At 44.5% G+C, this 15,996-nt stretch overlaps 1 protein-coding gene across 3 annotated transcripts in view; it reads left to right on the forward strand.

Moving 5' to 3' along the window:
* Positions 1–15,996, forward strand: part of ncf4 (neutrophil cytosolic factor 4) — a 101,693-nt gene that overhangs the window by 44,517 nt on the left and 41,180 nt on the right. The window contains exons 5-6 of one of the 3 annotated variants that reach the window (XM_059954194.1): positions 5,754–5,881; positions 7,730–7,787. The exons of 1 other annotated variant lie outside the window; for it this stretch is intronic. In XM_059954194.1, coding sequence (XP_059810177.1) covers positions 5,754–5,881; positions 7,730–7,787 — 186 coding nt within the window. The remainder of the gene's footprint in view (positions 1–5,753; positions 5,882–7,729; positions 7,788–15,996) is intronic. One more of the 3 variants, XM_059954195.1, reaches the window with a different exon arrangement.

The following is a 15,996-nucleotide window of genomic DNA, read 5'->3' on the forward strand; positions in this document are numbered from 1 at the left end:
CTGTTCGATAGCTGGGGGATGAATTTATATCTGGGGTGGGTGGGTCTTTGATGACCGAGGCAGTGAGAAGTATAGACAAGAGTCCGTGGAGGGGAGGCTGGTTGTCGATGTCAATTCTTCTTCATCCTGGGAGGAGTTGTTAATTGCTTTAAATCTTTCAAAGAACCTTTATCGTCTAATGACACTGGTCTGGCCTGGGCCCCACTGAATACCAGGAGGTTGAGTGTGTTGTTAATTACTGATATTTCTGCTGTCAGCAGTATTTTCATCAAAGGAACATTAACAACATCCATTAATACTTGCAAGTTTAACCCTAGTCATTTTCATTCCAGAATGTAAGAGTCATATAATATCTTGAAAGAGCCTGTTTTTTGCAACTTCACGAGGCCTCCGTGAACTTTATAACAGCCGACGTACTCTTTGAAGGCTAATGCTGTGGAAATGTATAAAGTGCTGGAGTCTACTTGTATATACAAAGTTCCCACAAACATAGCGTTTAAAAATGTTAATTGAGGACTTAAAAATTGCCCTGGTCTCTTTGGACTGAGCTATGTGATATTGTGGTATTGTTCTCTTACTGGTAATGAACAGACAGACCGGTTTCAGAACAATGGCACAGTCATAAGGAATGTTAATCAGAAAGATTAACAGAGTTGAAAGGACAGTACTGTAATCAAATGGGCACAAGAGAGCTCAGGGAAACACTAAGGCAGGAACTGGCTGAGAGCATATTCATGAAAAGCAGGGATACATTGGAAAAATTCAGCAGGTCAGGCAGTATCCATGGAGGGAGAAACAAGATTGATGGTTTAGGTCTAAGATCCTTCATTGGAACAGAGAGGGAAAGCAATCAAGTTAGTTTACAAAGAGGAGTCTGGAACACTGGAGGAACTTAGCACTGAGGCAATGTCTAGGGAGGCAGTGGACAGGCAACATTTCACATGTACACTGGGAGAGAACAAATGGAATATTTGTGATTGGTTAACAGACAGACAGACAGACAGACAGACATACTTTATTAATCCCGAGGGAAATCGGGTTTTGTTACAGACGCACCAACGAAGAATAGTGCAGAAATATAGCAGTATAAAGCCATAAATAATTAAATAATAATGTTAATCATGCCAAGTGGAAATAAGTCCAGGACCAGCCTATTGGCTCAGGGTGTCTGACACTTTGAGGGAGGAGTTGTAAAGTTTGATGGCCACAGGTAGGAATGACTTCCTATGACGCTCAGTGTTGCATCTCGGTGGAATGAGTCTCTGAATGTACTCCTGTGCCTAACCAGTACATTATGGAGTGGATATGAGACGTTGTCCAAGATGGCATGCAACTTGGACAGCATCCTCTTTTCAGACACCACCGTCAGAGAGTCCAGTTCCACCCCCACAACATCACTGGCCTTACGAATGGGTTTGTTGATTCTGTTGGTGTCTGCTACCCTCAGCCTGCTGCCCCAGTACACAACAGCAAACATGATAGCACTGGCCACCACAGACTCGTAGAACATCCTCAGCATCGTCCGGCAGATGTTAAAGGACCTCAGTCTCCTCAGGAAATAGAGACGGCTCTGACCCTTCTTGTAGACAGCCTCAATGTTCTTTGACCAGTCCAGTTTATTGTCAATTCGTATCCCCAGGTATCTGTAATCCTCCACCATGTCCACACTGACCCCTTGGATGGAAACAGGGGTCACAGGTGCCTTAGCCCTCCTCAGGTCCACCACCAGCTCCTTAGTCTTTTTCACATTAAGCTGCAGATGATTCTGCTTGCACCATGTGACAAAGTTTCCCACCGTAGCCCTGTACTCAGCCTCATCTCCCTTGCTGATGCATCCAACTATGGCAGAGTCATCAGAAAACTTCTGAAGATGGCAAGACTCTATGTTGTAGTTGAAGTCCGAGGTGTAGATGGTGAAGAGAAAGGGAGACAGGACAGTCCCCTGTGGAGCCTCAGTGCTGCTGACCACTCTGTCTGACACACAGTGTTGCAAGCGCACGTACTGTGGTCTGCCAGTCAGGTAATCAATAATCCATGACACCAGGGAAGCATCCACCTGCATCACTGTCAGCTTCTCACCCAACAGAGCAGGGCGGATGGTGTTGAACACACTGGAGAAGTTAAAAAACATGACCCTCACAGTGCTCGCCAGCTTGTCCAGGTGGGCGTAGACACGCTTCAACAGGTAGACCGAGATACATGGATGGTATTCAGGAACACCAGAAAATCTGCAGATGCTGGAAATCCAAAGCAACATACATAAAATGCTGGAGGAACTCAGCAGGTCAGGCAGCATCTATGGAAAAGAGTAAACAGTCAACATATCCAAAGATTTACCAGCTGGGTTAAAAGGGAAGTGGAATTAAAATGAGTGGCGACAGGGGGATTCTACCTTTTCTGGAGGATGGAGCATAGATGCTTGGCAAAGCAGTCTCCCAAACTATGTCAGGTGATGGACTATGTCAGCAAACCGATACAACTCTCTGATACCTCCTCTTATTTACCCCTTGATCATGACCCCACTAAGGAGTACCAGGCCACGTCTCCTATACCATCACCAACCTTATCAGTTCTGGGGATCTCCCATCCACTGCCACCAACCTCATAGTTCCCACACCCCGCACTTCCTGTTTCTACCTCCTGCCCAAGATCCACAAACCTGCCTGTCCAGGTAGACCCATTGTCTCAGCTTGCTCCTGCCCCACCGAACTCATTTCAGCATATATTGACACTATTTTATCTCCCCTTGTTCAATCCCTTCCCACCTATGTTCATGACACTTCTCACTTTTTGAATTTTTTCAATGATTTTCCGTTCCCTGGCCCCCACAGCCTTATTTTCACCATGGATGTCCAGTACCTATATACCCCCATCCCCCACCAGGAAGGTCTCAAAGCTCTCCGCTTCTTTTTGGATTCCAGACCTAACCAGTTCCCCTCTATCACCACTCTCCTCCGTCTAGCGGAATTAGTTCTTACTCTCAATAATTTCACTTTTGGCTCCTCCCACTTCCTCCAAACCAAGGGTGTAGCCATGGGCACCTGCTTGGGTCTCAGTTATGCCTGCCTTTTTGTTGGCCTTGTGGAACAGTCCATGTTCCAAGTCTATACTGGTATCCGTCCCCCTCTTTTCCTTCGCTACATCGACGACTGCATTGGTGCTGCCTCCTGCACACATGCTGAGCTCGTCGACTTCATTAACTTTGCCTCCAACTTTCACCCTGCCCTCAAATTTACCTGGTCCATTTCCGACACCTCCCTCCCCTTTCCTGATCTCTCTGTCTCCATCTCTGGAGACGGCCTATCTACTGATATCTACTATAAGCCTACAGACTCTCACAGCTACCTGGACTATTCCTCTTCCCACCCTGTCTCTTGCACAAATGCTATCCCCTTCTCACAATTCCTCCGTCTCTGCCGCATTTGCTCTCAGGATGAGGCTTTTCATTCCAGGACGAAGGAGATGTCTTCCTTTTTTAAACAAAGGGGCTTCCCTTCTTCCACCATCAACTCTGCTCTCAAACACACCTCTCCCATTTCCCGCACACCTGTCCTCACCCCATCCGCCCACCACCCATTTCGGGATAGGGTTCCCCTTGTCCTCTCCTACCTCCCCACCAGCCTCCGGGTCCAACGTATAATTCTCCGTAACTTCCGCCACCTCCAATGGGATCCCTCTACCAAGCATATCTTTCCTTCCCCCCTTCTTTCTGCTTTCCGCAGGGATCCCTTGTCCATTCGTTCCCCCCCCCCCCCCATCCCTTCCCACTGATCTCCCTCTTGGCACTTATCCTTATAAGCAGAACAAGTGCTACACCTGCCCTTACACTTCCTCCCTCACCACCATTCAGGACCCCAGACAGTCCTTCCAGGTGAGGCGACACTTCACCTGTGAGTCGGCTGGTGTGGTATACTGCGTACGGTGCTCCCGGTGTGGCCTTTTATATATTGGTGAGACTTGATGCAGACTGAGAGACCATTTCGCTGAACACCTACGCTTTGTCCGCCAGAGAAAGCAGGATCTCCCAGTGACCACACATTTTAATTCCACGTCTCATTCCCATTCTGATATGTCTATCCATGGCCTCCTCTACTGTCAAGATGAGGCCACACTCAGGAACAACACCTTATATACTGGCTGGGTAGCCTCCAACCTGATGGCATGAATATGGATTACTCTAACTTCCGTTAATGCCACTCCTCCCCTTCTTTCCCCATCCCTGATATATTTAGTTTTTCCCCCCTCCTTATTTTTTCTCTCTTTCTGCCCATCACTCTGCCTGTTCTCCATCTCCCTCTGGTGTTCCCCTCCCTTCTTTCTCCCTAGGCCTCCCATCCCATGATCCTTTCCCTTCTCCAGCTCTATATCCCTTTTGCCAATCACCTTTCCGGCTCTCAGCTTCACCCCTCCGCCTCCAGTCTTCTCCTATCATTTCTCATCTTCCCCCCCCCCCACTACTTTCAAATCTCTTACTATCTCTCCTTTCAGTTAGTCCTGACGAAGGGTCTCGGCCCAAAACGTCAACAGTGCTTCTTCCTGTAGATGCTGCCTGGCCTGCTGCGTTCCACCAGCATTTTGTGTGTGTTGTTTGAATTTCCAGCATCTGCAGATTTCCTTGTATTTCAGTCCCAAATTGTGTCGGCTGACTGAGATTAGGCACTCGGTGAACCGTGCTCACAATCTGTGTCAGGTGATTGAGCATAGGTGCTCGTCGAACCGGTCTCCCAATCTAGATCAGATAATGGAGCAGTGACGGAGCGTAGGTGCTCATTGAATCTGTCTCCCAATCAAGTCGGGTGATGGAGAGTAGGTGCTCATCGAACTGGTTCCCAATCTAGATCAGGTAATGGAGCCTGGGTGCTTGACAAAGCCACCTCCCAATCTATGTCGGATGATGGAGTGTAGGTGCCCGGTGAACTGCGCTCACAATCTGTGTCAAGTGATGGAATATAGGTGCTTGGTTATCTGGTCTCCCAATTTATGTCATGTATCTACTATCTCCATGGGAAAAGCTTGCCCTACACATCTTTAAACATTCCCCACTCACCATAAAGCTATTTCCTTAGTATTTGACATTTGTACTTTGAGAAAAGGACTCCAACTATCCATGCCTCTTGTTCTGTCAGGTCTCCCCTTAGATTCTGATACTCCAGAGAAAACAAACCAAATCTTTCCAACTGCTTTATAACCTCGAATCCAGGCAGCAGCCTGGTGCTCCTTCTCTGCAGCCTCTCCGAAGCCTCCACATCCTTCCTGTAACTGGGTGCCCAGGTGTGGCCCAACCAATAGTTTCTGCAGCCGCAGCACCGCTTCAGAACTATTAAGCTCAGAGCCCCAACCGGTGAAGGCAGGCACGAGGCAGGCCGTCTCTGTCATTCTGAATGGTTGATCCCTCGTTTTGAGATTTGGCTTAACACTGATGCATAAAGTAGAGCGACACAGTAGTGTAGTGGTTAGCACAACACTGTGATCACCAATTGGGGTTCAATTCTTGCCGCTGTCTATCAGGAGTTTGTACGTTTCCCCCACATTCAAAGACAAACGGGTCAGTGTCAGTAGATCATGGACATGCTCTGTTGGAGCCTGTAGTGTGGCGACCTTTGTGGGCTGCCCCGCCACATCCTTGGGTCGTGTTTGTTGTTGACAAGTTTCACTGTTTCAACGTGACAAATAAAGCTGATCTTATTGAATAATCTTATAAAATAGGCTGATATCTTTTGACTGATTTTTCCTAATTTTCACAAAAATTCCAGAAAGTACTTGCCCTTCCGGCCTGGTTCCTCCTTAATGAAGATCTCCGGATTTTCTTCCATCAGACCACAGAAGATTGCAAGCAGGTTCCAAACTCTCTCCGGAGACTGAGGCCACCCACTCGGAAAGTGTGAGTAACTGTGCGAATCAATTTATTTTGCACTTTGAATCGGAAGTTCTAGCAATACCTATAGGTGCTGAATTTTCTCTCTGTTGCAACTACAGAGGCAAGCTGCCTTTGGTTGCAGCTTCATTACTACAATTCCAGTTGCAGAGTCTCAACTCAAGGCATCCACTATCCCCTCCCCTCAGATCCTACCTGACAGAAGTTTGTCTTTTTCTCCATATTTGGCATCTGCAATCCTTGTGTTTACATCCATCTGATCGTCTCCCTTTATCTGTGCCATTCCCTACATGAGGCACTGTCTCAATAAGGCGGCATCTGCCATCCAGGATCCGCACCGTCTGGGTCGTGGCCTCTTCTTGCTGCTCCCGTGGGCTAAGAGGTAGGGAGGTCTCACACCATCAGGTTCAGGGATTGTTCTCTTTTCCTACAACCATCGTGTTCTTGTACTATCCAACGCAACCCTCGTTATTAGACCATGAGACAGTGGAGCAGAATTATGCATTCGACCCACCAAGTCTGCTCCATCACTTGATCAGAGCTGATTTATTTTCCCTCTCAATCCTATTCTCCTGCCTTAGACATCCTTCATAATCAAGAACATCCCTCCTTCACCATTCCCCATTCCCATTTCCCTCTCTCACTTTATCTCCTCCCTCTGGTGCTCCTCCCCTTCTTTCTTCCATGGCCTCTGTCCTCACCTATCAGATTCCCCCTTCTCCAGCCCTGTATCTCTTTCACCAATCAACTCCAAAGCTCTTTACTTCACCCCCACCCCTGTCCCTGGTTTCACCTATCACTTTACGTTTCTTCCTCCCATCCCCCTCCTCCTAACATTGACTCCTCATCTATTTTTCTCCAGTCCAGATGAAGGATCTCGGCCCATGTCCTTAGAAGCTGTCTGGCCTGCTGAGTTCCTCCAGCGTTTTGTGTGTGTTGCAGGACCCTTTCTAACTCTGCTTTAAGTATACCCAATGACTTTGCCTCCACTGACATCTGTGGCAATGAATTCGAGATTCACCACCCCCTAGCTAAAGAAATTCCTCCTCATCTCTGTTCTAAACTGTGTTCTGAGGCTGTGCCCTCTGGTCCTAGACTGCCCCACAATCTGAAACATGCTCTCCATAAACACTCTATCTAGGCCTTTCAACATTCAATGAGATCCCCCTCAAGCTTCAGCAAGTTCAGAGCCATCAAATGATCCTCCTTCATAAACCCTTTCTTTCAGACATTTTCTGAGAAAAATACAATAGAATTTTACAAAAAATTATACACAAGCAGGTAAAGACTGACAAGCAACAAATGTGCAAAAGAAGACAAATTGTGCAGGTAAAGATAATACAGAGAACATGAATGCTGAGCACTTGAGAGTGAGTCTGTAGATGATAGAATCAGTTTGGAGTTGAGGTGAGTGAAGTTATCCTTGCTGGTTCAAGAGCCTGATGGTCGAGGGGTAATAACTGTTCCTGCAGCTGGTGGTGTGGGACGTGAGGCTCCTGTAACTCCTGCCTGATGGTAGCATGTGCTGGATGGTGGGGGTCTTTGATGATGGTTGCTGCTTTCTTATGGCAGTGCTCCCTGTAAATGTGCTGAATAGACTGGCCAGTGTCCACCACATTCTGTAGCCTTTTCTGATTAAAGCCAATCTGAAATCAAATATACTGCCAAATCATTATGAGAAAGCAGAGATTGTGTTGTTTCTTGAAATGTACAATAATCAGACCCATTCTCTTCCAATAAAAATGTACAAGTAACATCTTTGTCAGTTGTTTATTGACATGTTGTTAGTTTAATCTGTTGCAATAATTTTAAATTTGTTATTACAACACTAAGTGCTCTTCATTTGTTCCTTAGCCAATCCAAAACAACAAAGGGCACACAGAGCACAGAACCAGAGGTCCCGAGGGCAGAGGTGGGTACTGCTGGCAGTGCTGAATCTGCACGTACAGCGGGAGCTGTTAGTTACACCAGGCTCAATGGTCGCTGACTATTCAGTTCCTCCTTCCAATTTAACCCTACAAACCTTCCCAAGCTTTGCTGGTATTTAGTTTCACAGTTGCTGAGATCTGTGAATCTGCTGGTAAGGTGGTTCAGTGGGTGGAGGCCATTGCTCATTACTCTAGAGTCCTGGCTTCGATCCTGCCCTCGGCTGCAATCTGTGTAAGGCCAAAAGGCTGTAAAGCACTCGCTCAGTGGAAACTTTCTTAGTTACATGCACAGCCCGCTGGAGGAACTCAGCAGATTGGGCAGCATCCGTGGAAATGAACAGTCAACGTTTTGGTCCGCACACTTTATTAGTTATCTCCTGTACCTAATAAAGTGGCCAGTGAGTGAATGTTTGTCATCTATTGTTGCTGTAGATCATCCACTTAAAGGTTTGACGTGTTGTGCATTTCAGAGATGATTTACTGCAACACCACTGTTATAACGTGGTTATTTGAGTTACTGTCGTAGAAACATAGAAAACCTACAGCACAATACAGGCCCTTCAGCCCACAAAGCTGTGCTGAATATGTCCCTACCTTAGAACTACCTAGGCTTTAACAATAGCCCTCTAAGCTCCACGTAGCCATCCAGGAGTCTCTTGAAAGACCCTATCATTTTTGCCTCCACCGCCTGCAGGCAGCCCATTCGATGTACTCACCACTCTTTGCATAAAAAACTTACCCCTGACATCTCCTCTATACCTACTTCCAAGCACCTTAAAACTCATGCTAGCCATTTCAGCCCTGGAGAAAAGCCTCTGACATAATCAATGCCTCCTCATTATCTTGAACTCCTCTGTCAGATCACCTCTCATCCTCCATTGCTCCAAGGAGAAAAGGCCGAGTTCACTCAACCTATTCTCATAGGCATTCTCCCCAATCCAGAAAGCATCCTTGTAACCCTCCTCTGCACCCTTTCTATAGTTTCCACATCCTTCCTGTAGTGAGGTGACCAGCATTGAGCACAGTATTCCAAGTGGAGTCTGACCAGGGTCTTATATAGCCTCAGCATTATCTCTTGGATGTTAAACTCAATCCCACGATTGATGATGTCCAATGCACCATGTGCCTTCTTAACCACAGAGTCAACCTGCGTAGCAGCTTTGAGTGTCCCATGGACTCGGACCCCAAGATCCCTCTGATCCTCCACACTGCCAAGAGTCTTAGCATTATATTTATTTTTTAGCATCATTTATATTTATCATTATTATTGTTATGAGCAGAGAGACAACATCTGCCGGAAGTAAATTCCTTGTATGTGCACAGGTACTTGGCGATTAAAGTCTGATTCTGATTCTGATTCTGATTAATGCTACATTCTGCCATCATATTTGACCTACCAAAATGAATCACCTCACATTACCTCGGTTGAAATCCATCTGTCACTTCTCAGCCCAGTTTTGCATCCTATCAATGTCCTGTTATAACCTCTAACAGCCCTCCACACTATCCGCAACACCCCCAACCTTTGTTTACTAATCCATCCCTCCACTTCCTCATCCAGGTCATTTATAAAAATCATGAAGAGTAGGGGTCCCAGAACAGATCCCTGAGGCACACCACTTGTCAACAGCCTGCATGCAGAATATGACCCTTCTACGGCCACTCTTTGCCCTCTGTGGGCAAGCTAGTTCTGGATCCACAGAGCAAAGACCCTTGGATCCCATGCCTCCTTACTTTCTCAATAAGCCTCGCATGGGGTACCTTGTCAAATGCCTTGCTGAAATCCATATACACTACATCTACTGCTCTTCCTTCATCAATGTGTTTAGTCACATCATCAAAAAATTCAATCAGGCTCGTAAGGCAGGACCTGCCTTTGACAAAGCCATGCTACTTCCTATTCATATTATGCCTCTCCAAATGTTTATAAGTCCTGCCCTCAGGATCTTCTCCATCAACCTACCAACCACTGAAGTAAGACTCACTGGCCTATAATTTCCTGGGCTATCCCTACTCCCTTTCTTAAATAAAGAAACAACATCCACAACCCTCCAATCCTCCGGAACCTCTCCCGTCGTCATTGATGATGCAAAGATCATCACCAGAGGCTCAGCAATCTCCTCCCTCGCCTCCCGCAATATCCTAGGGTATATCCCATCCGACCTCGGTGACTTATCCAACTTGATGCTTTCCAAAAGCTCCAGCACATCCTCTTCCTTAATATTTACATTCTCAAGCTTTTTAGTCCAGTGCAAGTCATCCCTCCAATCGCCAAGATACTTTTCCATAGTGAATAACAAAGCAAAGTATTCATTAAGTACCTGCGGTTCCATACACCCTTTTCCTCTGTCACACTAGATTGGTCATCTTCCTGTCAGCTTGAACCAGAATGGCCATTCTCCTCTGACCTCTCATTAACAAGGTCGCCCACACAACTGTTGATCCCTAGATTTTTTTTTGCTTTTTGCACCATTGTCTGTAAACTCTAGAGACAGCTGTGCCTGTAAATCCCAGGAGATCAGCAGTTTCTGAGATACTAAAACCAGACCGTCTGGCACCACCAATCATTCCATGATCAAAGCCACTTAGATCACGTTTCTTCCCCAATTTAAATTACAGAGATGAGCAGAAGAGGATCTCTGGACACCCAGCATGTCAGAACTTGAAGTGGACAACCACAAACATGCACTCAGTGGCATTTTAATACTTACAGAAGATATCTAGTAAAGTGGCCACTGAGTGCATGTTTGCAGCTTCTATTTCTGCATTTCAAAACGTAATTTATTCTTTAAAAAGTTCCAAACTATATAATTGCAAAAGGTTCAAACTAAAATGTTTCTTAAAAAGTAGTTATTCCCATGGCTTAACATTAGGCTATCATTTATTCACAAACTTAAGTAAATAGTTTCTGGAGTACGAACACGAATTCTAAACAAATTGTGACCAATTACCATGCCCACAACAGTCTCCCATCCAATCACTAACCAGAGCTACATTTACTTAGCTTTGATGATCAGATAAGATCAGGTAGTTTTAGAATTTGTAATGTTTTACGTTTTCATTGGTGCATACCCTCTTAAGAAACTGTTTATATTACATTGTTAGTTTGCCTAACTGGAGGAAGATACATAGAAAAAGCATATTATCTCTCTTAAAAGCACTTAGGAGTCTGTGACCAAAGACTGGAGGCCTGGAGATATCCTGTCGTAAGGCTGGTGTGTGTTTTCAAGTCAAGTCCCTTTCATTGCCATTTCGACCATAACTGCTGGTACGGTACATAGTAAAAACGAGACAATGTCTTTCTGGACCATGGTGCCAAATGAAACAGTACAAAAATTAACACAGAAAGAAAAACTACACTAGACTACAGACCTACCCAGGACTGCAAAAAGTGCCCAAAACAGTGCAGGCATTACAATAACTCCAGAGTTCTTTTGCGGTCCTTAAACTCAAACTCTGGGCGTGATAAGTAGGTGATGGCTTTCTCATACTCAAACACAATGAAATAGAGAATTCCTTAATCTGCAACATATTCCACAATAAACGTGAACAATGGAAAGAGAAAACAGCGACCAACTCACATTCCTGGATGTACTTGTTACCATTAAAGTCAACTGACGAGAACAATGGAGTGTACAACTGTGGAGTCTGCAACAATATCTACGTCGGCCAGACTCAACTCATTTACGGGGACACAAACTGGCGGTACAGAGACATGATCCACTGTCACTGATCTTGGTACATGAAGGACATCATTTTAACTGGGACACTGCGGAGGTTGTGGTGCAGGCAAACACAAAGCAGGCATGAATAACTGATATCTCCATAAACAAACATATCGACATAGACGCCATCGATGAACCCCTAAGACCCAAAAGAATGGAGCCAATAGAATTCAAAGGTCAGCTGAAGGAGTAACCAACCAGGACTGAGGTAAGCAAATGGGGGCCTAGAAAAACATGAGCACTCCCAGAGAGAAACTCCACAACTGCGCACTGAGGATGTCAGCTCGACTGGTGATGAAACGAATTGCCATAACATCAAATGCCTCAGTCTGAGCTACCGTTATTCACCACTATCTTGATAAGTTTTTTCTCCACTCTTAGGAGTGTGATTTGGAGGCAGAGTCTGCAGATGCTGAAACCTGCTGGTACAAAAAGAAAGACAGTGTGCTGAAGGGGTGGCTAAAGTGTAGAAATGTAAAGATTGTAATGGAAACATTTGTAAAGGACTGAGAGTCATTGAATGGTTTATTGTATATAATTTTATTTTTGAATAAAGTATATTTTGATTAAAAAAATATGCTGAAGAAATATCGTAGCCTCTGTGGAGCAAAATCGATCATTGATTCTTTGGGTTTGGACTCTTCCCCAGGACTCCATCTCCCTCCACAGATGCTGCCTGACCCACTGAGCTGCTCTAGCAGTTTGCTTTTATGCACAATGATTTAATTTGCTGCTCATCACCCATCTTTATCATTGATGTCATACCTGAGAATATTTGTAGCAATAAGATGCAGATAAAGTCTAGACTAAGTTCAGGGTAAGGGGCAAGAGGTTTAGGAGGGATCTGAGTAAAAACTTTTTTCATCTAGAGGAATCTGAAAGTACGCACCTGAGATAGTTGTGGGGGCAGAGATCCTCACAAGATTTATTACGTTTCCAGAGAACCACATAAATCATCAAGGGCAACTCGTAGTATAGTGATTAGATCAGGGTTCAATCCCCATGGCTGTCCATTGGGAGTTTAGACATTCTCCCCATGACCTTGTGGGTGTCTTTGCAGAATTCCGCTTTCCTCCCACTTTCCAAAAATAAAGATGTACAGGTTAGGGTTGGGGTTAGTACATTGTAGGGATGCTCCATTGACACTGGAAGCATGGTGACACTTGCGGGCTGTCCCCAGCACATCCTCGGACCTGCTGTTTGTTGACCCAAATCACACGTTTCACTGTACGTTTCATTGTGAATGTGACAGTGTTCATGGGTTTATGGTCTGTTCAGAAATCTGATGGCAGAGTGGAAAAAGCTCTTACTAAAACTGCTCCTAAAACACTGAGCATGTGAGAAAATGTTCCTAAAACTTTATGTACCATCAGATAGGAAGTCAGTGTTTGTTGAGCTATGATGAAGTCATAACTTTGCTTGAGGTTGGACTTAAGCAATAGGAGATTGTTGTCGTTAATCAATCACAAAAATATCAACAACAGATCAAATGAGAAAGAAGAGTAGACAGTATAGTGTGGAGTATCTGAAATATGGATTTATACCAGCACCAAGCAACCAACAGCAGCCAATGTATCTGTTATGTGAAAAGGTTCTTTCAAATGAGGCAATGATGGACAGTTTGAATGCTTGCTGCTGAGCACAGAATCAGATGGCTCTCAAAACGAAACTGCCTGAGATGCTCGTTTGCACTTTTTGAAACTGTGTTAAAATTCTTTGATGTCTTGAATGCTTCATTCAGTAATGTACTTAAGAATATTAGGGATGACATTGCTTATTTGTCAGAATTATTTGCAAAGTTTAATGAAATCAATCTTCAACTGCAAGGAAGTTATGTGAATCTTATCCAAGACAAGTCAGTCACCTCCCCTTTTTTTATTTATTGAGATACAGTATGGTTCAAGCCCCTCGAACTGTATCATCCAGTAACCGCAGATTTAATCCTGGCCTAATCACGGGACAGTTTACAATGACCAGTTAACCTAGTAACTGGTATGTGTTTGGAATGTGGGAGGAAACTGGAGCACTCACAGGAAGCCACATGGTCAAGGGGAGAACGTATAAACCCCTTACAGACAGCGACAGGAATTGAACCGCTGGTTGCTGGGACTATAAAGTGTTGTGCTGGCCACTAGGCTATCATGCTGCTCCACATTTCTGTCCAAGATAACCCGAGTTAGACCAAAAGACCATAAGATATAGGAGCAGAATGAGGCCATTTGGTCCATCAAGTCTGCTCCACCATTTCATCATGGCAGATTCATTTTTTCTCTCAGCCCCAATCTCCTGCCTTTCCCCCAAATCCCCTCATGCCCTGACCAATCAAGAATCAATCAACCTCTGCCTTAAATGTACATAAAGACTTGGCCTCCGCAGCTGCCTGTGGCAAAGAATTCTACAGACTCACCACTCTCTGGCTAAAGAAATACTTCCTCATCTCAGTTATAAAAGACACCCCTCTAGTTTGAGGCTGTGTCCACTGGTCTTGGACTCTCCCATCATAGGAAACATCTTCTCCACATCCATTCTATCAAGGCCTTTCACCATTTAATAGGTTCATATCAAGAGCTTGGTTGCAGAAAAACATCTCTGAATGCTATCCTGCACTGTGAAAAAAGCTCAAGATGGTCTTTATTGCCATTTCAACATCATATTTAGTGGAGTGTAGTGTCGTCCAACTTTTGCAGCAAAGAAACACACTGCAAGTTACTGAATGTGGGGATCTGAAACTCCTTCTCAGTGACATTCAGCCTGACGTTGAGAAGCTGATATCACTGCACCAAGCCCATGCATCTCACTGAAAGGTGAAAAGTGGTGAATAGTTAGACTACTGCAGAATGGTCTAAAATTGTTGATGAACATAGATTTTACTGTAATTAAATAGAAATAATTTTATTTGTATCTTAAATGGATTTGAATATTTTTGTCATTTCTTTGTCACTATTTTGAATTTGAAGGTGCTATTTTTTTTCAATGTTAGTAAAAATTCCTCGTAGTTTTTATATAAAGGCCAGAAAGGGAGAAATGGGGTCTGGGAGCCAAGGGGTTAGTAACCCAAAAAAGTCTGGGAACCTCTGGTATAGAGGATATGATGGGCAGGGTGAGTAGTAGAGCCTTTTATGTCACTATAATTCTGACAGATTTGCAATGAAGCAAATATATAACATACGCTGTAAATGAGTTTAGATCATCTCCAGGCAATAACACGTTTCAATGGGAATAAATTACAATGCTAGCCAGACCATGCACAGTATTCCTTTGTATACGATGGAAAATTCAGCAGTCTTTTTTGGACTGTGATCAGTAGTCCTTTGCAGTTGCTGTGTTCTTAGGCAGAAATGAATTGATAGACTCTCTCAGCCAAAGTGGAATCTAATCAGAAAATAAGAGGCTATAGATTCACCCTGTTAATCGAGCAGCCATTTGGTGCATCTTGAGAATCTATTGTAAGAATGGGCTGTAGGGTGGCATGGTAGTGTAGTGATTAATGTAACATTCAGTGAATTGTGGATTCCACCTCAAGCATTGCCAAATTTAACAAAGGTTTCCAAACAGTGTTATACATTCTGTTCATTTGCCCAACACACTTTATATTTCTCATTTTTATAATACTACCCTCAACACTGCTTTTATTTTCCAGAAATTAGTCTGCTTTTGTTGGGAGGATTTGCTGTGGTTTTGAATAAATTGTAGTTTCTGCACTCTTCAAATTAATTATGTTTAATACAATAGAATATTTGACCTGACCCTGACCATACTCTGTGTCTCTAACTCATCAGCTGACAAGGTTTTGGCTACAGACAGTAATTTCAGAATTAGGTACAGATAGCACATCTCTCATTTTCTCTCTCTCTCTCTCTCTCTCTCTCTCTCTTACTCTCACTCTCACTCTCACTTTCACACTCACTCACTCTCATACAAAATGCTGGAGAAACTCTACAAGTCAGGTAACATCTATGAAAGTGAATAAACAGTTGATGTTTCAAACTGAGCCCCTTCATCAGGACTGGAGGGGAGGGGAAAAGTTGCCAGAATAAAATGGTGGGGGGAGAGGGGAAGGAGGATAGCCGGAATGTGAAGCCAAGTGGGTGGGAAAGGTTGGAGACGAAGAAATCTGACAGGAGAGGAGACTGGACCATGGGAGAAAGGGAAGGAGGGGCAACAGGGGGAGGTGGTAACAGGTGAGGAAAAGAGGTAAGAGACAGGAGTGGGGAATGGAAGATGCAAGGGGGAGGGAAAAGAAAAAAAAGAGGAAAAAAATTAGCAGAAGGAGAAATGTATTCATGCCATCAGGTTGGAGGCTACCTAGAGGGAATATGAAGCTTTGCTCCTCCACCCCAAGAGTGTCCTCATCATGGCAAAAGAAGAGGCCATGGACCACATGGGATAGAGACAGAACAACCTCAGACCACCTGTGGAAGCTAAAGCAGGGAAAATGTGGTAGTGAGCAATGAACGGTGATCAAAAT

This window comes from Hypanus sabinus, chromosome 29 (assembly GCF_030144855.1).
Source record: "Hypanus sabinus isolate sHypSab1 chromosome 29, sHypSab1.hap1, whole genome shotgun sequence".
Lineage (NCBI taxonomy): Eukaryota > Metazoa > Chordata > Chondrichthyes > Myliobatiformes > Dasyatidae > Hypanus > Hypanus sabinus.